Source organism: Ascidiella aspersa, chromosome 7 (genome assembly GCF_963924565.1).
Source record: "Ascidiella aspersa chromosome 7, kaAscAspe10.2, whole genome shotgun sequence".
In the NCBI taxonomy this organism is placed as follows: domain Eukaryota; kingdom Metazoa; phylum Chordata; class Ascidiacea; order Phlebobranchia; family Ascidiidae; genus Ascidiella; species Ascidiella aspersa.
Genome location: NC_139453.1, coordinates 23,680,852 through 23,705,695, shown reverse-complemented (window position 1 = coordinate 23,705,695; position 24,844 = coordinate 23,680,852). Strand labels below are relative to the sequence as shown.

The following is a 24,844-nucleotide window of genomic DNA, read 5'->3' as shown; positions in this document are numbered from 1 at the left end:
AAATTGCTAATAAGTATATGGTAATAAGTAAAAAACGCTTGGTAATAAGTCAAAAAAAGTAGAAAGGCAACAAAATAAACCAATTGAGGTGAAGTGAAAAGTTAAATAAAGCGAACGAAAATATTTGGTTTTACATTATTACTTTAGGCGTTAAATGAAAAGTTGCGAGAATCCGTATACTTCTTTAAGATTCGTTGAAACAATCGTGCTGGTATGTTGTAATGTTACCAGAAGTCTAGAAGTTTCGTCAGAACAGGTGACGCAGAGTAAAAAAGTGCATTGTCATTTATTGTTTTGTAACGAAACGAGAAAATGCACAGTCTCGAGGGTCTTTAAAAATATCAACACAAAAAATTTCCAGCTTGAATGGTAACGAGGGAATTTTTATTGGCACAGCAAACACAAAATTTATATTCTAAACTAAGGTGCGTCGCTTTTCTGGAAAAACACTCTCAAACGATATTACCGCGGGCGAAAAATATTTCTTCACGACCTGTCTGGGAAGTACAAAATAGTCGGCAAAGTTAAAAGTTGCCGCAAGGCTATCGATTAAAGAAATGGCTGCTTTTTTGAGAACATCACCTTAGGCCATTTGTTCATCTTCTTTTATGAAATGCAAAAACTCGGCACTATAAAGAATTACAAGGCCCCCTTTTTTTTGGCCGTATAGAGAATTCCCTTACATATGACACGACACACGAGCGATTAAACAGCAAAGAATGCTGAACAACTGACAACAAATCGTTTAAGCCAAATTTTAGTTTTACATTCAATCAGATGCGATATATTTAAAGATGCGCATTCGAATTTGTAAACAAACCAAATAATGGCAACGAAATAACAACTTAAAACCGTTTATTGTATATTTTTTAAAAATTGTTTCGATAAATCCTTGATTGTTCAATAGAAATTCTGCATTAACTTTATTTCAGTATGAAACACCAACGACAGCGTATTTAGGGCGAACAAGCAAAATTTGAAGGCCATTTTAGAAAACCTAAAATATCTGTTAGCAGCAACTTTTTAAATACTGAACAAGTTTTTTGAAAGATTTTACTATGACGATACAAATTAGAAACAGGGCCCTAAGCCTTTTAAACAGTATATAGAAATATCACAAACAACTTAAAGAGAACGTTATCAAACCTCCAACGGATGTTTGTTTTCGGTAAAACCCTTTAGTAACTTAATATTAAAAAAATTGGTGGAAATCAGAAACAAAGTTCGAACTTTCCCGAGATGCGGAATCATGATAGAGGTCGACAAAAACCCGCGCGGATAGAAAGTTTTGTTATATCGCCCCGAATCTTAATTCCGCAACCAGACCTGAGGCAACGCGTTCCATACTTTCTTTTTTTCCTAGCACGAGTTTTCGCCTATATAAGCGCCAGACCGGTTAGGATTAGTCAGAGCACCGCAAGAGCTCTCATACAACTGTCAAGCCGACAATGGCTTTTGGCCTTTGTAAGTGCAGAATATATAGATTAACTTGCGCAAAATGTGCGCACATTTCAAAATGAAACTGTAGCCGCAACTCTGAATTAAAAATGTGCGTACAATGGTAAAAAAGTGCGCATATCTTTGACGGCAGTTTAAGATGTGCACATTTTTGCGCACATTGTGCAAAATAACGCAACGTTCCCTGTTGAAGTTGCGGGTGCCTTAAAGTTATAGATTAACGTACGGCGAACTTACTGAAAAAGCCTCTGTTATCCAATTTGACCAAGTGTTACCTTTACAGTTAATTCGTTAATAAACTGTGCAATTAACATAAAAATTTTTTAATTTTTTTGTCCTTTTTTTAGAACGGGTTCTTTCGTAACCCTATACTCCTACATGTGTGAAACTTACTGATTAAATTGCAGACAAACTTACTGATTAAATTAAAGTTTAAAAAAAACAAGAGACTGTTTTATATAGGTCAAAAACTCGATCTTTTCCGGTCTAAAAAAATAATCACCCTATCTGTTTTAACGAAGTTTTACTGAGCTACAGTCGACTACATGTGAAACATTATGCTGCGCCGTTTGAACAAATCAAAAATATTCTTTTATTCAAATACAATTTAAATCGACAAATACAGTAGGTTGTGCCATTTATATATAGGAAACAATAAAAGTTCGAATTGGGTTAAATTTGTACGTTGTGCTTGAAGTCTTTTTTTCAAACGGATTCTTTCGTATAGACACGTGTGATAAACTTACTGAAGGAGTTGCAGTTAAAAAAACGACAGACTGTGTTTTACAGTTCTAAGCTTTAAGTTAAATCGTATAGTTACCTAGTAAATTATATTCTTTGTTTAGATTTTAACTGGTAGCATTTTTACATTGTTTATCAACTAAACTATCTATAAACTCGCCAAAGGTTTCCAACGATGAGACTCCTGTTGCCAATATTGGCCATTGGGCTATGTCTGACGAGCAGTGTTTTGGGTAAGTAAGCAAGTGTCGAAAACCTTAGGCCACGAGACGCCAAGAAGGCTTTCTATTAACGCACGTTGTAACCACATGCAGTTTGGCCGTGCTCTTTCACTAATATGTTCCAGAGCATTTATATTGTCGGGCACCTGTATGGCAACAGACGTTGCACAAAGCTTAAACTACAACCAATGACAAATATTGCATGTTGAATCCATCAACTTGTGTCCTCGTTACAAAAAAATGTTTTTAGGATTTTAATAATTTTGCTTGATTGATTTAAAAAAATAATTAAAAAAATGACGCAATGGTAATTGATAAAACATATATGCAATAGATAGGCTATAGATTCAATTTTAGCTGTGTAACATTGGAAGCATCAACTTGCAAGGCAAGTGGCGCAGGAAACTAAAACCTATAGGCAGTGCTACTCGCTCAAAACAAGTTAAGCCATTTCGACTTCAATTTTAACGTTTTTTAAACACAGGCAGTGATCCATGTCAGACGTTCGACACATGACTTGTGTTTTCTTGCGGTTGATAAACGTCGAAACGCGGTGTTTAAAAATTAACCATACGTTCAGTGAGTAACCGAAAGCTCCCGACCATTTGGCAGGTTATTCGCAGTCCATTGCCGCATTCCGCTTTCAATCAAAGAACTTCCCGGACTACTCGATCGGGCTCAATGGAGATAAAGCCTACATCAAATACGGCAACGGGGAGAACTTTGTCCTCGTCTCGCCTGGACTCACCGGCTTGCCCTGTACCGTTTCTTTTCAGTCTGTCGACAAGCCCAACCGCTACTTGCGCCACAGAGGCTTTGAGCTGTACGAAGACACCTTTGTGGACCAGCCGCTGTACAGACAAGACGCCACCTTTGTCGTACGACCGAACCACTACTTTCAGGTTAATATGGCGATTTATATTTGGAAGCTATGTCGGTACTTTGCACTTAGTCCAACCGTATACACCCTTGTTTTGTTGAGTGTTCGAAGTTGCAGGCATAACGTCTCCTGCTAAGTGTAAGGTTATAATGTGAAAAGAACATAACGAAGCTTCTTTTAGGCAAATAATTGGGTGACTTTCTCAAGCCTGTGGTATTAAGGCGTTGAGGGGCCCTTTTAACATCATTCAAATTAATTTCATGATAAGTTTCCTTAGGTGGTGTACCTAACGTTAATATGAAGTTTAAAGTTAGGATTGTGGGTTAGATGTTTTTAGTGTTTTACATGCTGTGAAAATGATTTAAGGTTTGTTTAATTTTTCATGGAAGCCTAAGGGGTGCACTACAAATTAAATTGGGCCACTTAATTAAAAAAAATCACTAGGAATGCATGTAGAATAAGACCGATTAAGGTAACTTTTCATTTATAAGATAGCGGAGACCATTTCCTACGGTGTACAAGAACAATTTTCATCACCGCGCGATCATTCTTCCTTCGGTCATTAGCGATTGTGCGTTCCACCTATACAGCAGATACATGGAATCGGTAAAAATATGGGATGCCTGTAGAAAATTAGGCAATGAAAGCGCATTCTTCTTTAACATCGTGGTGAACAGTTTTCCTTTGTTTAGGATTACGCGGCCTTTGAGTCGGTCAATTTTCCGGGTCGTTTTATTCGGCATCAAGGTTATCGTTTGAAGCTGCATTCAGAAGACGGCTACAAACCCAGCGAGCTGTTTAAAAACGACGCGAGCTTTTGTATTCTCGGAGGTATAAAGAGAGTTTTCACTATAGAAAATAAAATTTAGAAATAAAATCGTTTACACTCTTTAATTCATACGTCTATTTCATTTTAGACCTAAGAATATATTTGTAGAAAACTGTTTCCAAAATCAGACGTCACTGTAAGACCTGGTCTATTTACATTGTATAGCTTGACGCCAGTGGTGGCCAACTCGTAACTTTTTATGAGGTTTGGTGCGACTGCTACGTGTATTTGCGTGTTAAGGTGTAGAATGTCCGATTTGTTGGCTTAAAGTTACAAATAATGTCCAGTTTTGACCGACATCCTTACTATTTAAAAACCAGATCGATAGATAGTAACAGCTTCGGCAATGCGATGGCATTTATTTACTAATCCCAGTATTTTGCAGCGTATACTCACTTCTGTTGCTGTGTGACAGTTAAGAAAAAAACCTGCTTTAATGAGAAAGAAACGAAGTAGTGATATTGCTATTTGCTAAGTAAAAATTCCACTAATGGTCTTTGACTGGTGACCTACTCGGTTTAACTCAAACGAAACTGCATTTATGACGCCATTTTGCCGACGCCAATGGAGCCCCAATGTGCAGCGATATTCATTATAGGCTAACTTCTAAACCAGTTGGTTTATAAATGCAACTTCTTTGTTACAGGTCTCCCCTTTCCCAATCTTCATCAGGCCACCCTCCCTGCCACTTTTGCGTCGCGCAACTTCCCGAACTATAACATCGGGGCGCACAGCAACAACGAGGCTTTTATAATCCTGAACGGAGTGGACGAATATAGACTCATATCGCCCGGACTCACAGGCCAAACCGGCACCGTGTCATTCGAATCGGCCACGAAACCTCACCATTACTTGAGACACGCCGGTTTTCTGATTTTCCTGCACCCCTACGCGGATACGGACCTTTACAGAAAGGACGCAACTTTCAAGAATTTGGATGACTATTTTTTCCCAGTAATTATACCCTTAAACATATTTCTTGTTGAAGCCAACAAGTGGCTTGTACCGCTTTAAACAAAAGCTTTCGATATAATCTTTAGGGGGTTAATGCTGTACGCTGATGTAAGACAAAACGCACAAAAACAAGATGTATCCTGATTTGCTGTTCTCCAAGTGCTGATGTAAACCATTTGCGATTTATTTTAACTGCACATGTCCCAAACAATCATAAAGTACTGCGGATTTGCGTTTCATTAGCGACGTGGTATTAAGTCATCTTTTTCGCGTTATTGAAGTAAAATTTCCGCAGTTAGATTTACCCCAAATTACTTCTGAGATTATTATAACCTATAAAATAACGAAGCAGTACATTACAGCGATTTTTTTGTCAATTGCAATTGTAAATTTGTGTCTCGGAGAACCAAAAACTTAATGTGAATCAAATTACTTATATCTTGAGAAGGCTAATTAGACTTTATCATTTTGACATTTACAATTTCTATTAAAGGTGAAGGTATACGATTTAGACGTGTTTTACCTTCAAGGATTAATATCATCGAAAATATTCTTTTTAAGGTAAAAGCTGTATTACGCCATAGCAATTTTAGCTCGAACGTTAAGGCCCGTTTACACTACAGCTGCACTGAGCTGAGCAAAGCGTAATTTGCATTTAAATTCTATTATGGCGAGCGTTTCACGCTTTGCTTTATGGCGAGCGTTTTTACGCTTTTTGCTTTGCTAAACTCAAGCCCAGTGCAGCTGAAAAAAATACGCTTTGGGGCGATTTTCACGCTTTGCTAAACTCAAGCCCCGTGCAGATACAGAAAAACGTTCCGTTTTGTCGCAATTTTTATGCCCAGCGCAGCTCACTGCAGCTGCAGTAAACAATTTCACGAGCTGTAGTGTAAACGGGCCTTTACCGTTGCTTGTGATAAATCTTGTTTATATGATCATATCGGAGTGACTTTAATTGATATCGGAGAAGACGGCCCGCACTTTTTCTGCAAAACGAAGGGTATCAGTATAAATGACCAAATAAAGGAATAATATTTTGTATGTCCAATTAGTGAAGAAAATGTAAGTTCAAATTAGGCAGAAGTAAACAGAGTAAACAATGAGAAACAAAGGAAATTGTCACACTCTTACTGTCGGCCTAGACCAGTGCTTGCAATCCTTTTTTGGAACAGTACAACGTTTTGGGTTTACTTAAGAACTTGTACACATCAGTCCTCGCAATTTGTCATACAACTAAATGAAATTTCAAAAAATGAGTTACCATGACCGTACTCCAATGTAAATATCAGTACCGCTTTACGAGTACAAAACGACAGGTGGCAATAGTTTTTTTTAAGAAAGCTGTGAGTTAAATAGGCATACAGGTAAATGAATGCCATTTAATATGACGAAATGCTACTTTACAGGGCTTTGCAGTGTTCGAGTCGGTGAACTACCCAAACAGATATATTCGCCACCAAGGTTACCGACTCAAACTTCATCCGAGCGACGGCACGACCTTGTTCAAAAACGACGCAAGTTTCAAATCCCCTGCAGGTATGAAATATTTCGTTATTCTTAAGCCGACTTTGACCACACCTCAACAAAATCGTGCAAAACTTAGAACAGGCTATAACGCTGGCAAACAATCGTGTGTATCAGCAAACTAAAGCGTCGCCGAAAAACGTTAACTTTATCGATTAGTTATTGGTATAATATTGGTCAGCGCGAACCAAGTTGTTTCAAACTCTTGGACAAAAACACAAAACCAATGATTAATGACGTTTGCCAGTTTTGTAAGAAAGTCAATTTTGAAATAACCAATTCCAAGACAAGTCATTTGTGAATTAACCTATATGTATACAGTCTTTTCAAAAAAATAACAAGTCATTTCACAGTCTAGGTTGTTAGTTTCCCAAGTCAAGTCCTAGTGAGGTCATTTTTAGACTTATTAAGCTATCTCCAAGTCAAATATCAGCAATATCAAAATAAAACGATAAACTAGAAAAACCCGTAACCTCGTTCGATTATATCATGAGCAATAGGTTAACTAAAAATTATCAAAAAAAACATGTAACAATTAATTGTTTCAAGTGCAAAATTTGAGATAAATTACCCAATTTAATTGTACAGTGTTCAACGAAAACACATACTTTTAACCCAGGTGTTTCGACTCAATCACTCCAGTCCACGCCAAGTTTTTGTCAAAAATACTTGTCAAGTCATGTTACAAAAAAAACTTAAATCAAGTCACGAAATTAAAATAATTAAAAGTGCAGTTAATTCAAGTCATTCACTTAAGTCAATTAAACACTGCATTCAGTTGCGGGGAGCTACAGCCAGAGACTCGGTCCGTTCAGCTTTCCGTCGCAAAACTTTCCCAAGAAGGCGATCGGCGTTAAGAACGGCAACCAGGCCTGGCTGATTGACAATGGAGACAAGTACTACATCATAACGCCGGGACTGAGCGGCCAACCTGGGACGATGTCTTTCGAGTCTGCCAGTTCACCTGGCCGGTACCTACGTCATTCTGGCTTTCTCATTTATTCCCACTGGTACACCGACACCCCACTGTACAAGCAAGACGCCTCGTTTTATCCACACGACAATAAGTACTTCAACGTAAGTCTTCGCCGGTATTGTAGATACAGTGTACAGTTGAAAACTGAAAGCTTGCCCGGAAGAGGTCGTGCTTACAATGCTGTTTCGTATATTATAGTAACCTAAGTGAGATATATCTATATATAGTGTGTGATTAATAGAATTTTAAGGCTTTAATAGAGTAACCACTTATTCACCCAACGTTTCCTACAGGCATTCGCGGCATTCCAGTCTCAGAATTATCCGTCGCGCTACATTCGCCACCAAGGTTATCGTATGAAACTTCATGAAGATAATGGTACCCCACTGATGCATAAAGACGCAAGTTACAAGATTAAAGCAGGTGTCTAACGTTATAGGACTTCCTAATCCGTAATAATTCAGTTTAAGATTTGTTAAATTTAAGTTTTTATTTTTGAAATTACATGTTAAAGCACAGCACTGGTGACTAAATTAATACAAAGAGACGCCGTTCGAGACAAGAATTATATAGTGCAAAATATATAGTTCCTTAATTTTGTTGAATCTTTCTACTTAAAATAGTACTCCTGTCGCGCTATAGTGATTCAGAACATAAACTTAAAGCAAACTTACCTCTACCACTATACGTTTCTATAGATTTCCCGCTGCAGGTTTTGAGCAGAAAAACCGCGACCTCGGTCAAATCTTACAACTATCCTGCCTACAGCATGGCCGTCGAAACCAACCAAGGAAAAATCAAGGTTACAACAGATAAGTTCTACATCACTTCTCCCGGTCTCTGCGGCCTTCAGGGGACTGTATCGTTCCAGGCAGTAGCCCACCAAGGTCGATTCCTGCGCAGCGTGAACGGCCTGATCGACGCTGTGCCTTACGAGAACAATGATGAGTACAAGCTTGCCACCTGTTTCTACGCAAGATTCAACAAGTACTATAACGTAAGTCCTGATTTGAAACTTGAAAGCAGCAAACTGTCGGAACAGTAATCAATAAAGACACGGGCGACCGTTGTGGTATTTTTCGACAAGCGTTGCTCAAAAGTTTGGCATTTTCGCGATGCGAGCTTTTAAATGACACACCTGTCAATTTATTTTTAATTTCAGGGTTTCACCGCTTACGAATCGGTTGACGCCCCCGGCAGCTTTATTCGTCATCAAAACTTTCGTCTGAAGTTGCATCCCGAAAGCCCAAACAACCTTCTCTACCGAAAAGATGCCAGCTTTAAACCTGCACCTTAAACTGTCAGTTCAAGATTTCCAAGTCAACTCCTAAAAAGGCACTATCTAACCCTTACACACATAGCAAGCTTTATTTCGAATGTATTGACAAAACCTATACGCAGCAATAAAAGAACATTTATTACACATTATTGCAAATATTGAGTGACTTTTGATAGCGTTGAGTAAATCAAGTTAGTGTTTAGAATTGTGGCCAGGCTTGGTTAATATATCTTACTATAGAACAGGGGTGGGCAAACTGCGGCTCGCGAGCCACATGCGGCTCTCCGGCATGTTTTTTGTGGCTCTTCTAGTTGAATCGAAAACTTTCAAAAAAATAAGGTTACCAAGAGTAGCGTTTATAAACGTTTATCTCTTTTTATTTTTTTATTTAGGCCAGTATTTCGTTTATGACGTAACACTAGATATAGAGTCCGAAGAGTTAGTTAACAAAAGACAGATATTAATAAATATTGTGCGTATTATTTTGCCACTACCGTTATTATTGTGTTGATTATTACCGTTTTGTTATATTACAATTCTGTTATTATTGCGACTGGCCTTGTATTGTTTACCTTTTTTTTTGAAAAAAATTTAAGGCTCTTTGGAGCTTGTATTTTCTGCAAATGGCTCTTCCATTTAATACATTTGCCCACCCTTGCTATAGAACCTCATGAATACAATTGCCTGATTTGGTTTGTTTACCGGTCGGACGTCAAACGGCGGGATGTTTGTAGCAAGTAAAAGAGATAAATGTGCGAGAGGCTTTATAACATTCTTAAATTGACAGAGAGTCAAAATTTAGTGAAAGCCCTAAGATAGAAGTAATTTTCACTTTTAAACAGCAACTGGTTAGAATTCGATTGCGCTGGGGGTCGTCATTAGACGTGACACAACAAACTTTCTCTGGGATGTTTTTGTGGTATATACAACATATTATCAAAACTAATGGTTTTGGACGAACGCTTAATGGTTTCTTACAGTTCGTTAAATCATGTAAAGTTTAATCAGGGTTTGCAAATTGTCGCGCCGTACGCGCCGTTGAAACTTATTTTGGTCGTGAAATCCATTAGTCATTCAGTAGGCATAAGTAAACTGGTAATGCTCTTTTTATCTCATGCATCGGGTATTTCGTCTCTATACTAACTGATGTAATACATCGATTGAAATAGTATAGGTTTGACAGTTTCGTTACATTTCTAGCCTTAAAAGTTAGTATATGGTCGTTTAAACCGATTTACATTACTCCCAAGTTTTTATGCCGACTCAACGTCCAAACAATAATAAAATGTCGCAAAGTTTCGCATATACAATGGAAGCACAAACAACTAAGTTTGGTTTCATACAATTTAATTCAACGTGCTCTTCTGCTTAATCGAAACGGTTATAATACAATGTTGTTGTTAACTTTGATAAACGGTACATTCTCCATCGAGACGGCAAAGTATAAATATGTATCAAATTGCCGTAAATGTGAATGTGATTTAGACCGCAGACTTATGACAACAAGAAATGAAAAGCTCGTTCACTCATTTAAACCTCTGGCAGTTTTTTAATATAACACCCGGCGGCTGAAGAACACGTCAGTTATTTGCTATTCATCAAGATGAGGTCCGTAGCATGATTCCTTTAGGTTTCTTGTCGAACTGGCTGGACCAGAAAAAAACGCCAAAGCTAAACAGTTGCGCCTTTTGCGGCATCCGTATAAATGCGTTTAATCGTTCCACGAATTAGTAGTAGTATCGCATGGCAAAGTCAAAGCTCCATATCATGTTATTGGCAAGCCATTCTTTGTATATATTCCCGCTCCAATGAACTGCCTTGTAACCTTCTTTCATCTTGGTGATCCGTCAGAAATTAGTGCAGTTCTAAGCAAATATGTCTACGACAATTAGTGCATTCAAAGGATCAAAAATCCCGACTTTCAGACTTTGAGGTTTTCGACAATGCACTATTTGACTGAACAAATGTGCATAAGAAAATAAAGTTGAATAATACTTGACCCACCCTAACCCAAACGCTAACCAGCACCTTAACTCAAATATTTTGCGCAATACACCAATTCGTGACGTAACAATCCTACGTATCCTAAACAGGAAATTATTTTATGCCCACCCGAGTTTGGGCTTTTTCCCCAGTGTTCAAATAATTATTAAATTAACAAACATTATTTGGGTTAGGACTCAAGTACGCGTTTGGGTTTAGGCGGGTCAAGTGTTATTTAATCTATCTCACATTTTTTGTTATCTTTTGTGAGTTTTCAGTGATTATTTTCCATTTATTTACGCCGGGAGCGTCGATTTATGTATGATTTTATGATCACCTTACTTTATCCTCGAATAAAAAAGCATGATCCCCTTAACTCGATACGCTTACAACATTGCTGCAATGCGGATTTCGAATTTCTAAACAAAATAGGTTTACACTTAAAACATATTACAACCTAGCAAATCAATAATAAAAAAAAATATTAATCAAGTCAATGTAAGCTAAATAGTTAATTTTGTTTTTAAAAAAAAAAGAGTTTTTTTTACAAAACTTTTTATCCTTACATTTGTTTTGGTTGATCATAATTCGTAAACAAATAAACTTTTTGAAATCGCAGTTAAACTATGTTGACTGCATGCAGCACAACTAAAATAAAATAATGAATTGTGTTTAAGGTTATACAGGTGAGTTGAAAAAATGAGCAGAAATATTACTGGCATATCCTCGTTTGACCGGTTGGTTTCACATAATACCCTAAACACAGTTTGCCGAAAATTACAAACACAACAAAACACTAATATTTACCTGTAAAATTTCTCGTGTCACTGAAACATAACTATTATGACACGGCAAATTAACCGTAAAATTATGCTGGTTGAACAGTAAAATGCTTTTAATCTATTGTATTAAAATTTTATCCCAACGAACTGCAAATTCACCACCAAAAAATAAGTTTACCTCCAGTGAGAAACTCGTGCTTTAAACGTTGCCGTGAGACTACACCGCCTAAACAGCCCCAGTTTCGGACACATCCAGCAGCATGGACTACCTGATCACCACCCGATCCGTTAGAAATTGGTGTATTTCTAAGCAAAAAGGTCTACGACAATTAGGGCATCCAAAGGCAAAAAAGTCTAAGTTTTAGACCTTGAGGTCACGGCAATGCACTAATTTGGACCTTTAGGTATACGTCCGGCGTAGATAAATTGAAAATAATTACTGAAAATTCGAGGTAACTAATGATAAAAAAGTGTCAATGTAGAACGTGAAAATGTAAGGAATAAAACAGATGAAACGTAAGGTGCCGCAAGAGTAAAGATAGGTGAGAAAGCAAGTAAAAACGCAATGGCGGAAACAACATATACAAAATTAATGAAATAATCTGAGCAACAGAATTAGCTCGAGAAATGCACACCAAGACAGATATTTTGACCGTTTGCAACATCTCGATGTGATGAACTTTTTAGTATTTCAAACTGTTGTCAAACCCAAGTAACGTTTATTTAATATAATATTGATAAGGTTTAATTTTGCTTTTATGAATAATGAAGCACATAACAACACACAATTCATATATATTATTCTGACGTAGTTATAAACTGGTGTTCACCAGCGACATCTGTTGGAATTATTTATTTGCATTAAACTGGGTGTGTAATAAATTTAGAACAATTAGAATGTTCGTTCAGGTAGGGCGCTCTACTTTTACGAAATCAAGTTGCTTTGCCACTAAACACAAAAATATATGTCTGTATATTTTATATTTTATATTTAATTAACAATTCAAAACTCAAAGATTTTTATGAAAAATTGGTTATACGGTAATTCATTTCTTACTGTATTTCTTTAACTTTGTATCCATTTGTGTTTTATTACTTCTTTAGTTTGGTGCAATTAAAGGCTTGTAATATTACTTCTTTAGTTTGGACAACAATTAAAGGCTTGTATGGTTTGTATTACATTAGTAAATCCACGTTTGTATCATTTGCCAAGTTTGAAGTGTGCCCAGATTTGGTGCGTGCATGAAAATATCCTTACTGAGAGTTCCCTATAAAATCTCTTAAAATATTTACTCCATTCCCTAATTCATGGTTTTTAATATCTAGTTAACATATTTAGTATGGTAATAAAACAGTTAAACAGTTATTCTTTTAATATTTTTATTTTTTTAAAGTCAGATTTCTGTGACTATTCTTTCTATTGAAATATCTGAAATTTAGATGTTTTTATCTTTGTTGAAAAACATGGTTAGTTGAAAATTTCAGACATTTTATTGATGGAAAGACATATAGTGAAAAAAATTACCTGATTGGATAAAAACAAAGTTCAGCAGCTCGGGCATATGCCGCGGGGCAAACGAAAAAGCAAAACACGTTTTGTAGCCTTACGCTTACTTATGGCTTGCTATCGTTCATGTTAAACGCCTGCAGAGTTTGATAGCTGAAAACGGAAGAATGCAATTATCTGTTGTTTTTGTTCTAATTGCCGTGGTGGCGATTAGGGAAACTTGTGAGTATTATACCAAACAATGTTTTCAATATGTTAGCTGTATAGTGTTTTATTTTTGGCTATAAATATTTTCTTTGATATGTTAAGCTAACCACTACAAATAAGCTATATTTAAATAGATCATTTTTACCATTGGGATTTAAAGGAAATAAGAGCATAAAAGTGAATAGATGAAAGATAATTGCAAAGGAAATATAGCAAAACGTTACACTAAAAAAATCACATGATTAAATGAAATCATGAATTGAAAAATTTGAAAACAATATCTAACTATTTTGTACATTAGTTGTACAGAATACATCTGAATGCTTTTCAGTTGTGAATTCTCAGCGTGGTTATAATTCGTGTTTACCACGTCTCTGCCGTTACTTTATTGAAAGCTTCCTAAACAAAAGAAAAATAAGACGAACAGCTGCCAAAATGCCAAAATGTTATTCGAAAATGTTATTAGGACAATATAGTCTTGATATTGTGTTCTAAAGTCCCACGACAAGATGTGACTAGTGAGTACAAACCCAAGGCATTGCCAGATAAAGTTGGGTAATTGGTGCCGAAAATTTGAAAGAATTCTCTTTCGAGCAGTTAGTTTACATAGCAAGCACCTTATGCAAAACAAATGGAATTTAAAGTGATCAAATCAAATAATTTTGCCGAACAGACCAATGCCAAGTGCAATAATAATTTGAAGAGAGTATCCCCAAAGTCGAAAAAGGAACAAAACTCTTGCCCTTGCATTAGTTTGCATCTTAAAAGACTTGTTTTTTTCGTAGATTCGGATCAGCAGTCGGCGGCGAACTGCAATCAAGAGCTAGTCGCCTCGACTCAGCTGCAAAACTTGACCAGCAGAAATTTCCCGCTTCCGTACGACAACGGACAGGACTGCTCATGGCTACTGCGAGCAACGGACGACCGGCAGGTCCGCATCACCTTTGACGTCATCGAGACGGAAATTTGCTGTGACGTCATCATCGTGAGTTGTTGCTATTGTTTAGGTCACCACCGTTTTGCTGTGTGTGCCGTGAAACGCACGTCATCTTGAACAATGATGCGTTTATATGGAGTGCGTAAAAAGTGTATGCCGTTTAAACAGAGGTTTACGGGCGTTTACTATACATCACCTGATACTTTGCAGTCGACGTTATGGTCCGAAGTGTAAATTTTCGCGAAACAAAATACCATTGTTTTTTTCCGTCAATCTGTGTGCGATTTTCCTACCAAATAATTTTTGCTATTGCTTCATTCAACAGTACACAAAAAAGCATTTGACGTGGTGTTATATAGTCACTGCATGGGGCTGCCAGGCGTATTGAGGCAAAAAGTAAAACAGCCCAAGGTGCTTGTTTTTGTGCTTTTAGCTAATGATTTGAACCTAATACTAAACACATCTTTATTTTTTAAACATGCGATATAGATTCGTGATGGATCTTCACCAAATTCGCCAATCCTCGAAACGTACCGCGGCAGACTGTCCGAACCGGGAACCGTCGTGTCCAACTTTGGCGCTCTACTCGTTCAATTTCACAGCGATGAGTCTTTGACCGCTCAGGGGTTCTCTGCCAGTTATGTAGCAGGTTTAAATGTGTTTTTACGTTTTACATCAATAACTTGCCTATGTGTAGTTGGGTACATTATGTACGGTTCGGTAATGTAGCTTGTGAATGAATGCCAAAGTCAAATAGTTTGACTCAATTAACATCATATAAATCACGATGGTTCGCTACGTTTACATGAACTGATGAGAATAACGGTGTATATCGAAACGTCGTTATTAGGATTTTGTCGATTTACTTAACCTATATTTAGCTTAGGAATTTTTTTTCAAACTTGCCTACTCTTCGTAAAGGCTCGTTTTTGGTTATTCCATAACACTATTAAAAATATACTTGCAAGACAATTACTCACCAATACCATTACCAATTATATCCACTACTAATACCAATTGCTTTCTGCCCACAATAACCAGACGGTAATTAGACCAATTAACTGGTAATCATACCAATTAAAGTTGGTGCAAAACTTAACCACTTGCTAATCACGCAATTGTTTTGCTATTTACACCAACTACTTGCGCTTTAACCTAAAGGCTTGCAACTCTCATTAGACTTGCTACTTGAACTAACTATACTCGCTTTTCACACCAACTAATTTCTACTGAAGTTAATTATACTTCTTAATCAGCGTGTTCACTCGTTACATTCACCAATAAATGCTACTCATTCGAACTATTTACTAATAACTACAACCGTGCTCTACACCAATTACCAGTTAGTAGAGTGGATGAAGACTACGAAGCGACCAATGAGAGCAAGGTTATAAGAACGCCAAACTTCCCACTTGATTATCCCAATAACGAAGCTCGATGCTGGATTCTGTTCGCCCAAGAAAAGAAGCAGGTTCAACTAACCTTCAACTTGCTTTCAACCGAGCTTTGCTGTGACTCTGTCGCCGTAAGTTGCATTGTTATTGTGAGTAAACGCTATCACAATACCTGTAAATAATGGTTATTTTATAATAATTGTGGGATAACTGTTGTACATCAAAAACCTGTGAAAGTATGGATTTATAGAAAAACTTCTCATTGCGACGGTAAAACTTAATGTTAGCAAAAAATACCAATTTAACAACCTCAGCCAATGTTGACTTTTGTAAACATGTTGCACTGTTTTATTATGACATTGATTAAACCTTGTTCAACCCATCTATGAAGCATAACGTTCTGTTGCCTGGCTAACTTTGTCAATTAACAGACAAAACGTTTTGATGTTTGTGATTAGCTATTCCGGCATTTAAGTATACTTCGCTCGTTTGTTTACATAAAGGCCTAATTGCAATATAAACTATAAACCGCAACTTTATCAAACAAATGCCGAAAATTAACAATACCCCTAATTAACTCCCATGTTACCCAAACTTGCAGATTTTAACTTTTTGCGCGGGCCTGACTTAAAATCATTCCAATAAATAGTTACTACCTGCGTTGTGCAATTCGTCCGGATAGCGTTTTATCTTCTAATTGATAACTTATGACGTTAGTTTAAAACATATTTTTCAGATCATGCCTTACATACAACCATAAGGAGTTTTCATACTTTATTTGGATTAACTTGTTTGTTTTGGATTTAAAGTTGTACGACATGACAACTCCGCCAACGCTGATGATTCTTCTGAAAGGAAAGTACTTGAACAGGCGAATCCGGCCTTTCACATCAACTTCTGGTTTTCTGATGGTTTGCTTTGCATCAAACGACAGAAAAACAGATACCGGATTTGAAGCTTCTTTCGTTGCTGTTCCAAGTCAGTAATTCGAAATCTGACAAAAAACTTTTGCTTTGTTTTAAAATTTCGCCAACTTTGTCTCGCATATGGGGATGTGCGATAATATCGTATATGAGCCAATGCTCGATACAAATTGTTGGTATCGGTGCCGATCCGATAACAAATAGTTATAGAAACAAAATTTGGTATATTTCTCCAAACTGTAGGTTAACAACTGGAAGTAACTAACCCGCTTTAGGCTAAAGCAAATTTGGGCCTAATAATCCCGAAAAACATACATTTGGAACTCGCTTGACCATAGAAATTACGTCTCTCAGTTTAGGATAAGATCGCAATAGTTTTTGTCCAAATCAGGTATCGGTATCGGAATAAATGTCAAATATCTGACAACCCTAGCTCCGCTGTTTTACCGAGTTGTGGAGAACTGATTGCCGTTATGTGCACATAACTGTGTTTTCTTTATGCTGGAAGACAAACTTTTTTTGACGCAAGTTTGGTGCTGCAGTAACGTGCTATCTGAATCCTGAATTTAATCAGATCGATAGAGTTTGCTTATGAAATAGGCTATATTCCCTTTATAAGCTATCCTTTATATGTTTCGTATATTGAAGGTAAAATCCGAATGAGAAAGTTAATCTATTATAAACCACTTTCCTACTTACAAACTATTATACAAATGTAACGTATAGTCTAAACACCGTGTTCCCTTTTTATCAACGTTGACATAATCATACATTACTGAGGTAAACGTTTGCACTGCGTGCCAAGTGTCGAACTGCTTTTTTTTGCTTGTTTTGTTTTTCTAGCTCCCCCTACTACGACTCCATATATTCCCAACAAAGGTGAGAAAAATATATAAAAAACTTTTGTGTGAAAATCCTTTTTGTGCCAACGATTTTTGGCTGTACGTGCACATAGTAAATAAACCCAAACAAAAAATTATACAAAGCAACAACAATAAAGCTTTTACACGCAATTAACAGAAAAAAGTGCCTTTTCACAGCTGAGGAGACCTGTGGCGGGGAGTTAGAAGTGCCGAAAGAAGGCCACGGAGAATTTGTGAGTCCGGACTTTCCCGGATTCCACCCGACCAGTGTTAAGTGCGCTTGGGTGTTGCACGCCCCTAGCGGCGAAAACATCCGGATCTGGTTTCCTTACATTCATACCGAGCGGTGTTGCGATTGGATCGTGGTAAGAATAATATAAATTCATCCTGTTTTCAATATAACAGATAGGGCCTTCACACAATTTTGTTCTACTTTTTTTCTTTGTGTCATTTTATCTTGTCGTATACTCGTATAGTAAGCCGAAATGGTTGGTTTAAGAAATATATGCCAGAACAACTTATTTTAAATATACTATGCCTGGTAGGAACAGCCTATTTATTTCGTTTATGGTTCTACTGTTCCGGCAATATAGGAACGAAAGGCGATACCCTATGCCAATTAGTAAGGTAGACACACGCTTAGCTCTAGAAAGGTGTTGGTACCGATTGGATAACAAATTACTATCGGGTTTTCAGACATGAATTAAAATACAACGCAACGATGTTTATTTTGAAATTTAACTTATTAAAATTTAATATGGACAATTTTCTAAAATTGGAAATAACATTTTCTCGCGTCGTAAATGCCGCATAAAATATATTCATATATTGATTAAAAAATGGTCTTCGCTTGCTTTAACAGAATTTAAACTTTGCAAAATATATGGCCATTATGCTGAATAAAATCCTTCAAACCTACAAAATTATAGCCAAAACACAAAATATTACCGCGAAGCACGTAAATAATCGTACTTATATAGTAAGACCCGTAAAAAATACATTAATTTTGGGCATGGTTTGGTCTCCAACACTGGACCCCTTTTAACTGAACTGTTTACTGAAGTATTTAGCTTTAATTTAGTTTTCGAAGAAGTGATTTAATCGACATGAAATTATGTCAAATGAATGCGAAAAAAATGCAAAAAAATCATCTAGGTTAAAATAGATTGAAAATGCCAAACAGTTTCAAATCGTCTTAGCGCCTCATTTTACCCTTCGTGACTAATATTTGAGTCGCCATACCCATACTTAAGGAACTTCTGATTTAGAATAAGATTCAGAGTATAACGGAGTGTTGCTCTTCCAGCAGTATATATAATAGATCGACGTTTCGACGTGCTAGAACTTCTTCATCAGGATACTGACGTATCGTGCAAAACAGAATCCTTATGAATCGACAATAACAATTTGTGCGATTAAATACTCGCACCAACGCTCATTGGTGTAAGAGCGTGCGATAGCTTATCTGCATTAAAACGTCAGTTTTTGCGTACATCGTGCTGGCGCGTGAATGGATATTCCACGACTCAAGACAACCTCGCTTGTGGTAATCGGTTTCCTCCGTTAACACTTGAGCAGCAGAAAAGTTAATGCGTGCTCCTTCCGGAGCTTATTTAAAATTCAGAGTATGTTAAACAAATCCCTAATTTTTAGACATTATACTTATAAATAAAGAAGATTACCCAACAAATAAGTTTAGGACAGGTTCTGGGTGACCGAACACATTTTTTTGTTTTAGGTAAAAGACGGAGCAATGGCAAACTCCACCAAAGTTCGGATCATCAGCGGTACGCCTTACGTTTTTCACGCGTACACGTCATCGAGTAACGTCATAAGGATTGAATTTACGTCCGATCACGTCAATGTCGGAAGGGGCTTTCGGATGATTTACGAAATATCTAAAGGTACCAAAGTAATTCAGCAATCAATTGTGGATTAACCATAGATTCAGACGATAAGACGTTTCAAATAGATATGAGACAGGTTTAGGCTGGAAGATTTAATGAAAATAAAATAAACCAAGTTTGAAGCATATGTACGTTTCAGAATGACTTTAATAATTTACTATAGAGTTTAAAATGTGGAAAAGAGTTTTTTGGCTTTGTATAAGAAATTTGGATTTCGATGTTTCACGTTGATTTTACAGGTTTTTGAATAAAGCATAAAAATAAGCCATAACTAATCGTTACAGATGTTAAGACAACAACGTCGTGCAGAAACACAGGCCTTAACGCTTTACCGACGCCTCAGTACTTCTCAAGCCCCAATTGGCCACTGCAGGTGTACGACAACAACCTGGAATGCTACTGGGTCATCAGGGCGCCTGGAAGCCGCATGGTGGTGCTCACCATTCTGGGAATCCTCACGGAACCGCGCGCTGATATTATAAGGGTAGGCCTATTGCTGAATGATCGTTACTACTTAGCGATTCAGAAACAGCATATGTCAGATATCTATAGCCCAAAAAGGAAATTTTGTATATCTTTATATAAAAGGGTGTGCATTTATGACTCGCACTTTCTTTTAACATTGTGAGTAATTTTGAGCCCACCTACAGAAGAGCCATATATCAAATTGCCTTTCCTTGCTTCTAAGAAAAATAAATAGCCTAAAGAAGACATTTATTTCCGAACGTCGGATTTAGAAACCCGTGAAGATGTACAAGCGCTGCCGACAGTACATATCTAATACAGGCAACGTTGCATTTTTTTGCTAAACGCTAACTCACGTTTTTTAGGATACATGTATGAACACTATACTGATCCATATATGTGCCATGGAATTTTCCGGGTACATAGCAGGCAAAATAAAAAATATCTTACTTTCTTTTTCGGCTTAGCTCATTAACCACACAGTACTTTCAAAATATGCAACTATGAAGTCTATATGTATGAAAAATTTGAAAAAAATAAAAAACACCGTTATCTTATTTTCAAAATAAATAATTTAAAATAAGATATTAAAAAGTGTTAAACCACCTCAACAATGTTGGAAGTCTTTTCAAATTGCCAAGAACAGGCCACAATATGATACCGCACCATTTTGCCAGCTAAAAACAGTGAAAGTAAGCAATTTTCTTTATGCAGATTCGCAGCGGAGTCCAGTCGTCCAGTCGCCGGATCGCTCGGCTTTATGGACGCTATTACGTTCGTCTGAACATTCTCGGAGCCGCCGGTAGAGGCCTCAGGATCGAGTTTATATCAGACTCGAGCAACGGCGCCGGTGGCTTCAGAGCTGCTTATCGCAGTGTGGCCACCCGTCAGCAGTTTGTTGATCTCCTTAAGAGCTGATTCTTGATCGAAACATATCAGAAAGTTGTGGTGTTACTTTATGAATATTGGGGGTACATTACTTCGCTTCCCACAAATCATTCCCTTGCGCCGACTTGTACTTCTTAAGAGCACCAGCACTGCATTTTTATTTCATAATAAAAGATTGCCGCGACCTTAATTTCGGGTCATAATTGCTGCCCGTGCCAGGTCGTTTGTACAACTGAACAACGTCGTTGTAAAAACGTGTACAAAACTTCCTAGAGATTTTTTGAAAAAAAAGACAACAACCAATTTAGTGGTTCTTATAATTTGTTTTGTCTTCAGCGGCCCTTAAACTGGTTACGGGCCACTTTAAAAAAAAAATCCTGAAATTTTAGTTTATCATGTCTCCCAATATTATGTTTAACACAAACCTGGTATTTGATAAATAAGACTAAAATATAAGGAATAAATCAAGCCATAAAACTTGCATCCCCCCCGAAAAACAATAAAACGCAGTTAACCAATTGAAAAAGTCAATAATTGACTTCGCACTACCAATTTACAGCCTCTATGCGTATCGCAATTCTGTTAAGATAAAAAATGCATTGTGGGATTTTCTGCCTCTTTTACATGAGATAAGGTCCATTTTAAGGTAACTTTTCTACAAATTTTTTGATTTATTCATTCTAATTTAGATAATGTTTAACTAATAAATATGCTATTGCTACCAGGCATAGTATACTAAAAATAAGCTCTTCTGGTATATACTGTATTTGTTAACACAACGTTTGGGCTTACTATTCAGAAAGCCTTTATCAAGGAATGACACACATGGCCAACAAGACGCAAAGTTTCGCGCATTTTATTTCCTCTTTTATTTGTGTCATTTTACTTTGCGTCTTGTTTGCCATGTGTGTCATTCCCTGATAAAGGCTTTCAAAATAGTAAGCCGAAACGTTGGTTTATCAAATATATACCAAAATATATTATTTTTAGTATAATCTTTATAGCAAAAACAATGTCTCTTCGAAAAAGTAAGTTAAATAAAATAGCGCGATATCTTTGCGTTGGCAATTCGTGTAAAATCAGATTGCTGCATTTCTTGAAACAGATAAGATACAATGTGATTTTGGATTCCAATATAGGGGTGAAATGTTTTTTCAGTTGTAGAGTCCTGAAACGTTGTTTTGACTTCCTGCTTCATATGCTCCGTATTGTCAAATCGCAACATGTTTATCCCTATAGTGAGGAGTCTATCCCCAATAAGCTCAAAAACGAAGCTAACTTGTGCAAAATGCGCGTTTCGTCTCAAAGTACACTCTCTTGTAGAATTTAAAAAGCTGTGCACCGCAGCTGGTGTGTAATCCTGTGATGCAATCAGCACAAGTTGCTAGCGTTTTTAAGTGGTAAAACGTTAGATTTAATACAGTGGTGGCAAAACAATGGCTCGCAGGCTGCATGCGTCTCTTTACCCGGTTTTATGCCGATTTACGTTCATCCTGTATTTTAATTTTTAGGATATACAATGTCGATTTAGTTTACTGTTTATTTTTGTTGACGGGTAAAGATTTTGGCAAACTTGGTCCAGTTTCGCGGTTTTGAACCACAAACCATTTTACCGAAACAAATTAAACATGGGGTTACCGCTTCCATGTCGGATCGTTCGAGTGGCATATAGTAAAAGGCCCGCGAAAAACTAAGTTGCAATGAACTTTCAAGACACTATATACAGTGAAGGAATAGCATGGCGTTCGTAAAGTGGCTAGTTGCGTTTTCAAGTCATCCCAACCCGCTTACCAAATAAATAAAAACACTTAAGTAGATATCTTATAAACATTACGCACCCCTGTTTCAGAAAGTTCGACAGCCTGACGCGATTTATTGCACTGGTCACTATATGAATATCAATTTGTGCTAGTATCGTTTATTAAATAAATCTAATTGAATGAAGGTAGGCTATGTGTGCGAGTGAGGACAAAACGAAGTGGTGTTCATTTCTACCCATGAATAGGCAGAGGTGTGGCTTTTTGTTGGTACCAAAGTAATAATTGTGGCTTCTGGTCTCTGTCTGCATTACTTACCACCTATGATTTAGTAGATATGACACATGTGACATAGATCTGTGATGTTTAGGCTTATTTGTGTGTAACACCCTTGAAAGCACAAAAAACGCAATGTACAACGCTTTCGTGTGGACTTGCGTAGTTTTATGCAGCCTTACAGTTGTGGAGTAAATGGCCCTCGATAATGATAAGTCTAAAAAATCAGTAAATCACATTGACAAACGTCAATATCGAGCACGAGCAATGTGTATGTTTGTATGTGTGACCTGTTTCGTCATGTATATTTGAGAGTTTAGTCAACTGAAACTAAATAAACGCAAATTTTCGCGCTATGTGCGATCTTTGATATTTGTCTCACTGTTATGTAATCCACATAGGCTACATCAAATAAATATTTAATACTTGTGGGGGGCACAAGACGCAGGAAATATACAAACTAAGTGGGCCATATAAATAAAGTGCAGAACCACTTGTGAAAGTGGGCCATATAAATAAAGTGCAGAACCACTTGTGTATACAAAACGAAACATTAAAGATGACTATTAATGAATAGTGCATTCCTTAGTATCATCTCTAATAGTCATGTTAAAAGGGTTTAAAATGTAGTGAAACAAAAGGTGGAGAAAGAAACGTGCCAAATCGTATGAGTCTTGTGATTGTACCAGTCGCATTTTTTCCCGCTATTCAAACTCTCTAGAGTCTAGAACATGCTAGATTGCTGGTAATCCCGTGCGGTTCAATGCTGTCTGCCTTTTTCTTTCTCGTTTTGTTGACTGTATATTATGGTTCAGTTCAAGCAAAGGTTTGTTTGGTTAAGACAAGCGTAGGCCGTTCCGACGAACCTACCCACCTAAAGCTGTACAGGGTGCGGACGCGAACCATTCAACGTTGATCAAGCGCATGTTGGCACCAAAGTTGTGATGCGATTTTGCAAGTGTTTGGCAGAGCAGTTGTCGTTTAGGCTACAGTGCAGTAGTTCGGAGTCAATTTCTTAAGAGTGATAAGTGTGTCAACTCGGCCGCCTACACCGAACGGTTCATAATTGTTGAGTTCATAAATTGTTGAGCATGTATGTCAGTAATTAGCTATGATGGCGCCTTCTAAAGACAGTTTGCCAAATATTATCGAAAACTAAAGCAAGTCATATTGCAGAGTGTAAAATGATCTAAAGCAGCCCTTCTTAACCTGGGGTGAATTTACCCCAGGAAGCAATTATTTTGGGGACAGAAAAATTAAGCCAGCTGTAGGTATTGGTATCTTACCTTCCTAGTTCAGATTATAACTGCTACTTCAAAGCAATTTGTTACTTTCGTTTATCAAAAACAGAGAAATATCTGATATTCAACTTTGTTAAAAGTGTAAAACATGCAAAAAAAAGGTTAAGAACTCCTGACCTAAATCAAAAGAGTGAATATCATAACCCATTACGTAGAACTATACTTATTATTTTGTTTAAGCATTTCATAAAAATTAAGATAAAAATTGAAAGACCATCCAAGTTATTAATTAGGCATAATAATATTGCAAATATGGACGTGCAGTAAAAATATGTTCTGCATTCGCCCGCCTAACCTTATAATTAGGGAAATTCAGTCGTTTTAAACAGCGTGACTTGGCAAACTTCACTCGTTTAGCGAAAAAAAAAAAACTTCACGCGTACTTTCACGCTTCACGCGCAAAGACGGCGAGCACCACACCACGTTTCCAGTTGTTGTTTCTTGACCTAGTTCAAGGTCGAACGATTTCCTACCGCTGCACAATTCGGAAGTGGCTTTTTGGCCCTGGTCTGGAATCTTATCACCACGCACATAATTTGGGTTAGGGTGCGGGTTAGCGTTTGGGTAAGGTTGGCTCAAGTATTATTATTAAATAATGAATATAATAATACTTGACCCACCCATACCCAAACACTAACTCGCACCCTAACCCAAATATTGTGCGTTGATTTAATAACTGTGGTAGGATTTTAGACTGGCACCGACTTTTTCCTAGTGCTATCACTGTTAGACATTCTATTAAGTTGTTTGGTCGTCTTTACTTGACGAATATTGTTTTGCATGCCCTGTTAA

General features: G+C 37.1%; 2 protein-coding genes across 2 annotated transcripts; both read left to right on the top strand.

Annotated features, from left to right (window-relative positions):
- Positions 1–2,301: 2,301 nt before the first annotated feature.
- LOC146138551 (uncharacterized) lies at positions 2,302–9,011 on the top strand. The gene is made up of 9 exons (XM_083393498.1): positions 2,302–2,432; positions 3,033–3,322; positions 3,993–4,131; positions 4,776–5,083; positions 6,490–6,619; positions 7,386–7,684; positions 7,877–8,006; positions 8,282–8,580; positions 8,746–9,011. The coding sequence occupies exons 1-9, from the start codon at positions 2,375–2,377 to the stop codon at positions 8,878–8,880; spliced, it is 1,788 nt and encodes a 595-aa protein (XP_083249624.1). The 5' UTR covers positions 2,302–2,374; the 3' UTR covers positions 8,881–9,011.
- A 4,290-nt stretch (positions 9,012–13,301) lies between these two features.
- LOC146138550 (scavenger receptor cysteine-rich domain-containing protein DMBT1-like) lies at positions 13,302–21,460 on the top strand. Its single transcript, XM_083394599.1, has 9 exons — positions 13,302–13,356; positions 14,127–14,326; positions 14,768–14,927; positions 15,622–15,803; positions 16,482–16,650; positions 17,636–17,823; positions 19,197–19,362; positions 19,650–19,849; positions 20,545–21,460. The coding sequence occupies exons 1-9, from the start codon at positions 13,302–13,304 to the stop codon at positions 20,746–20,748; spliced, it is 1,524 nt and encodes a 507-aa protein (XP_083250725.1). The 3' UTR covers positions 20,749–21,460.
- The last annotated feature ends 3,384 nt before the right edge of the window (positions 21,461–24,844 follow it).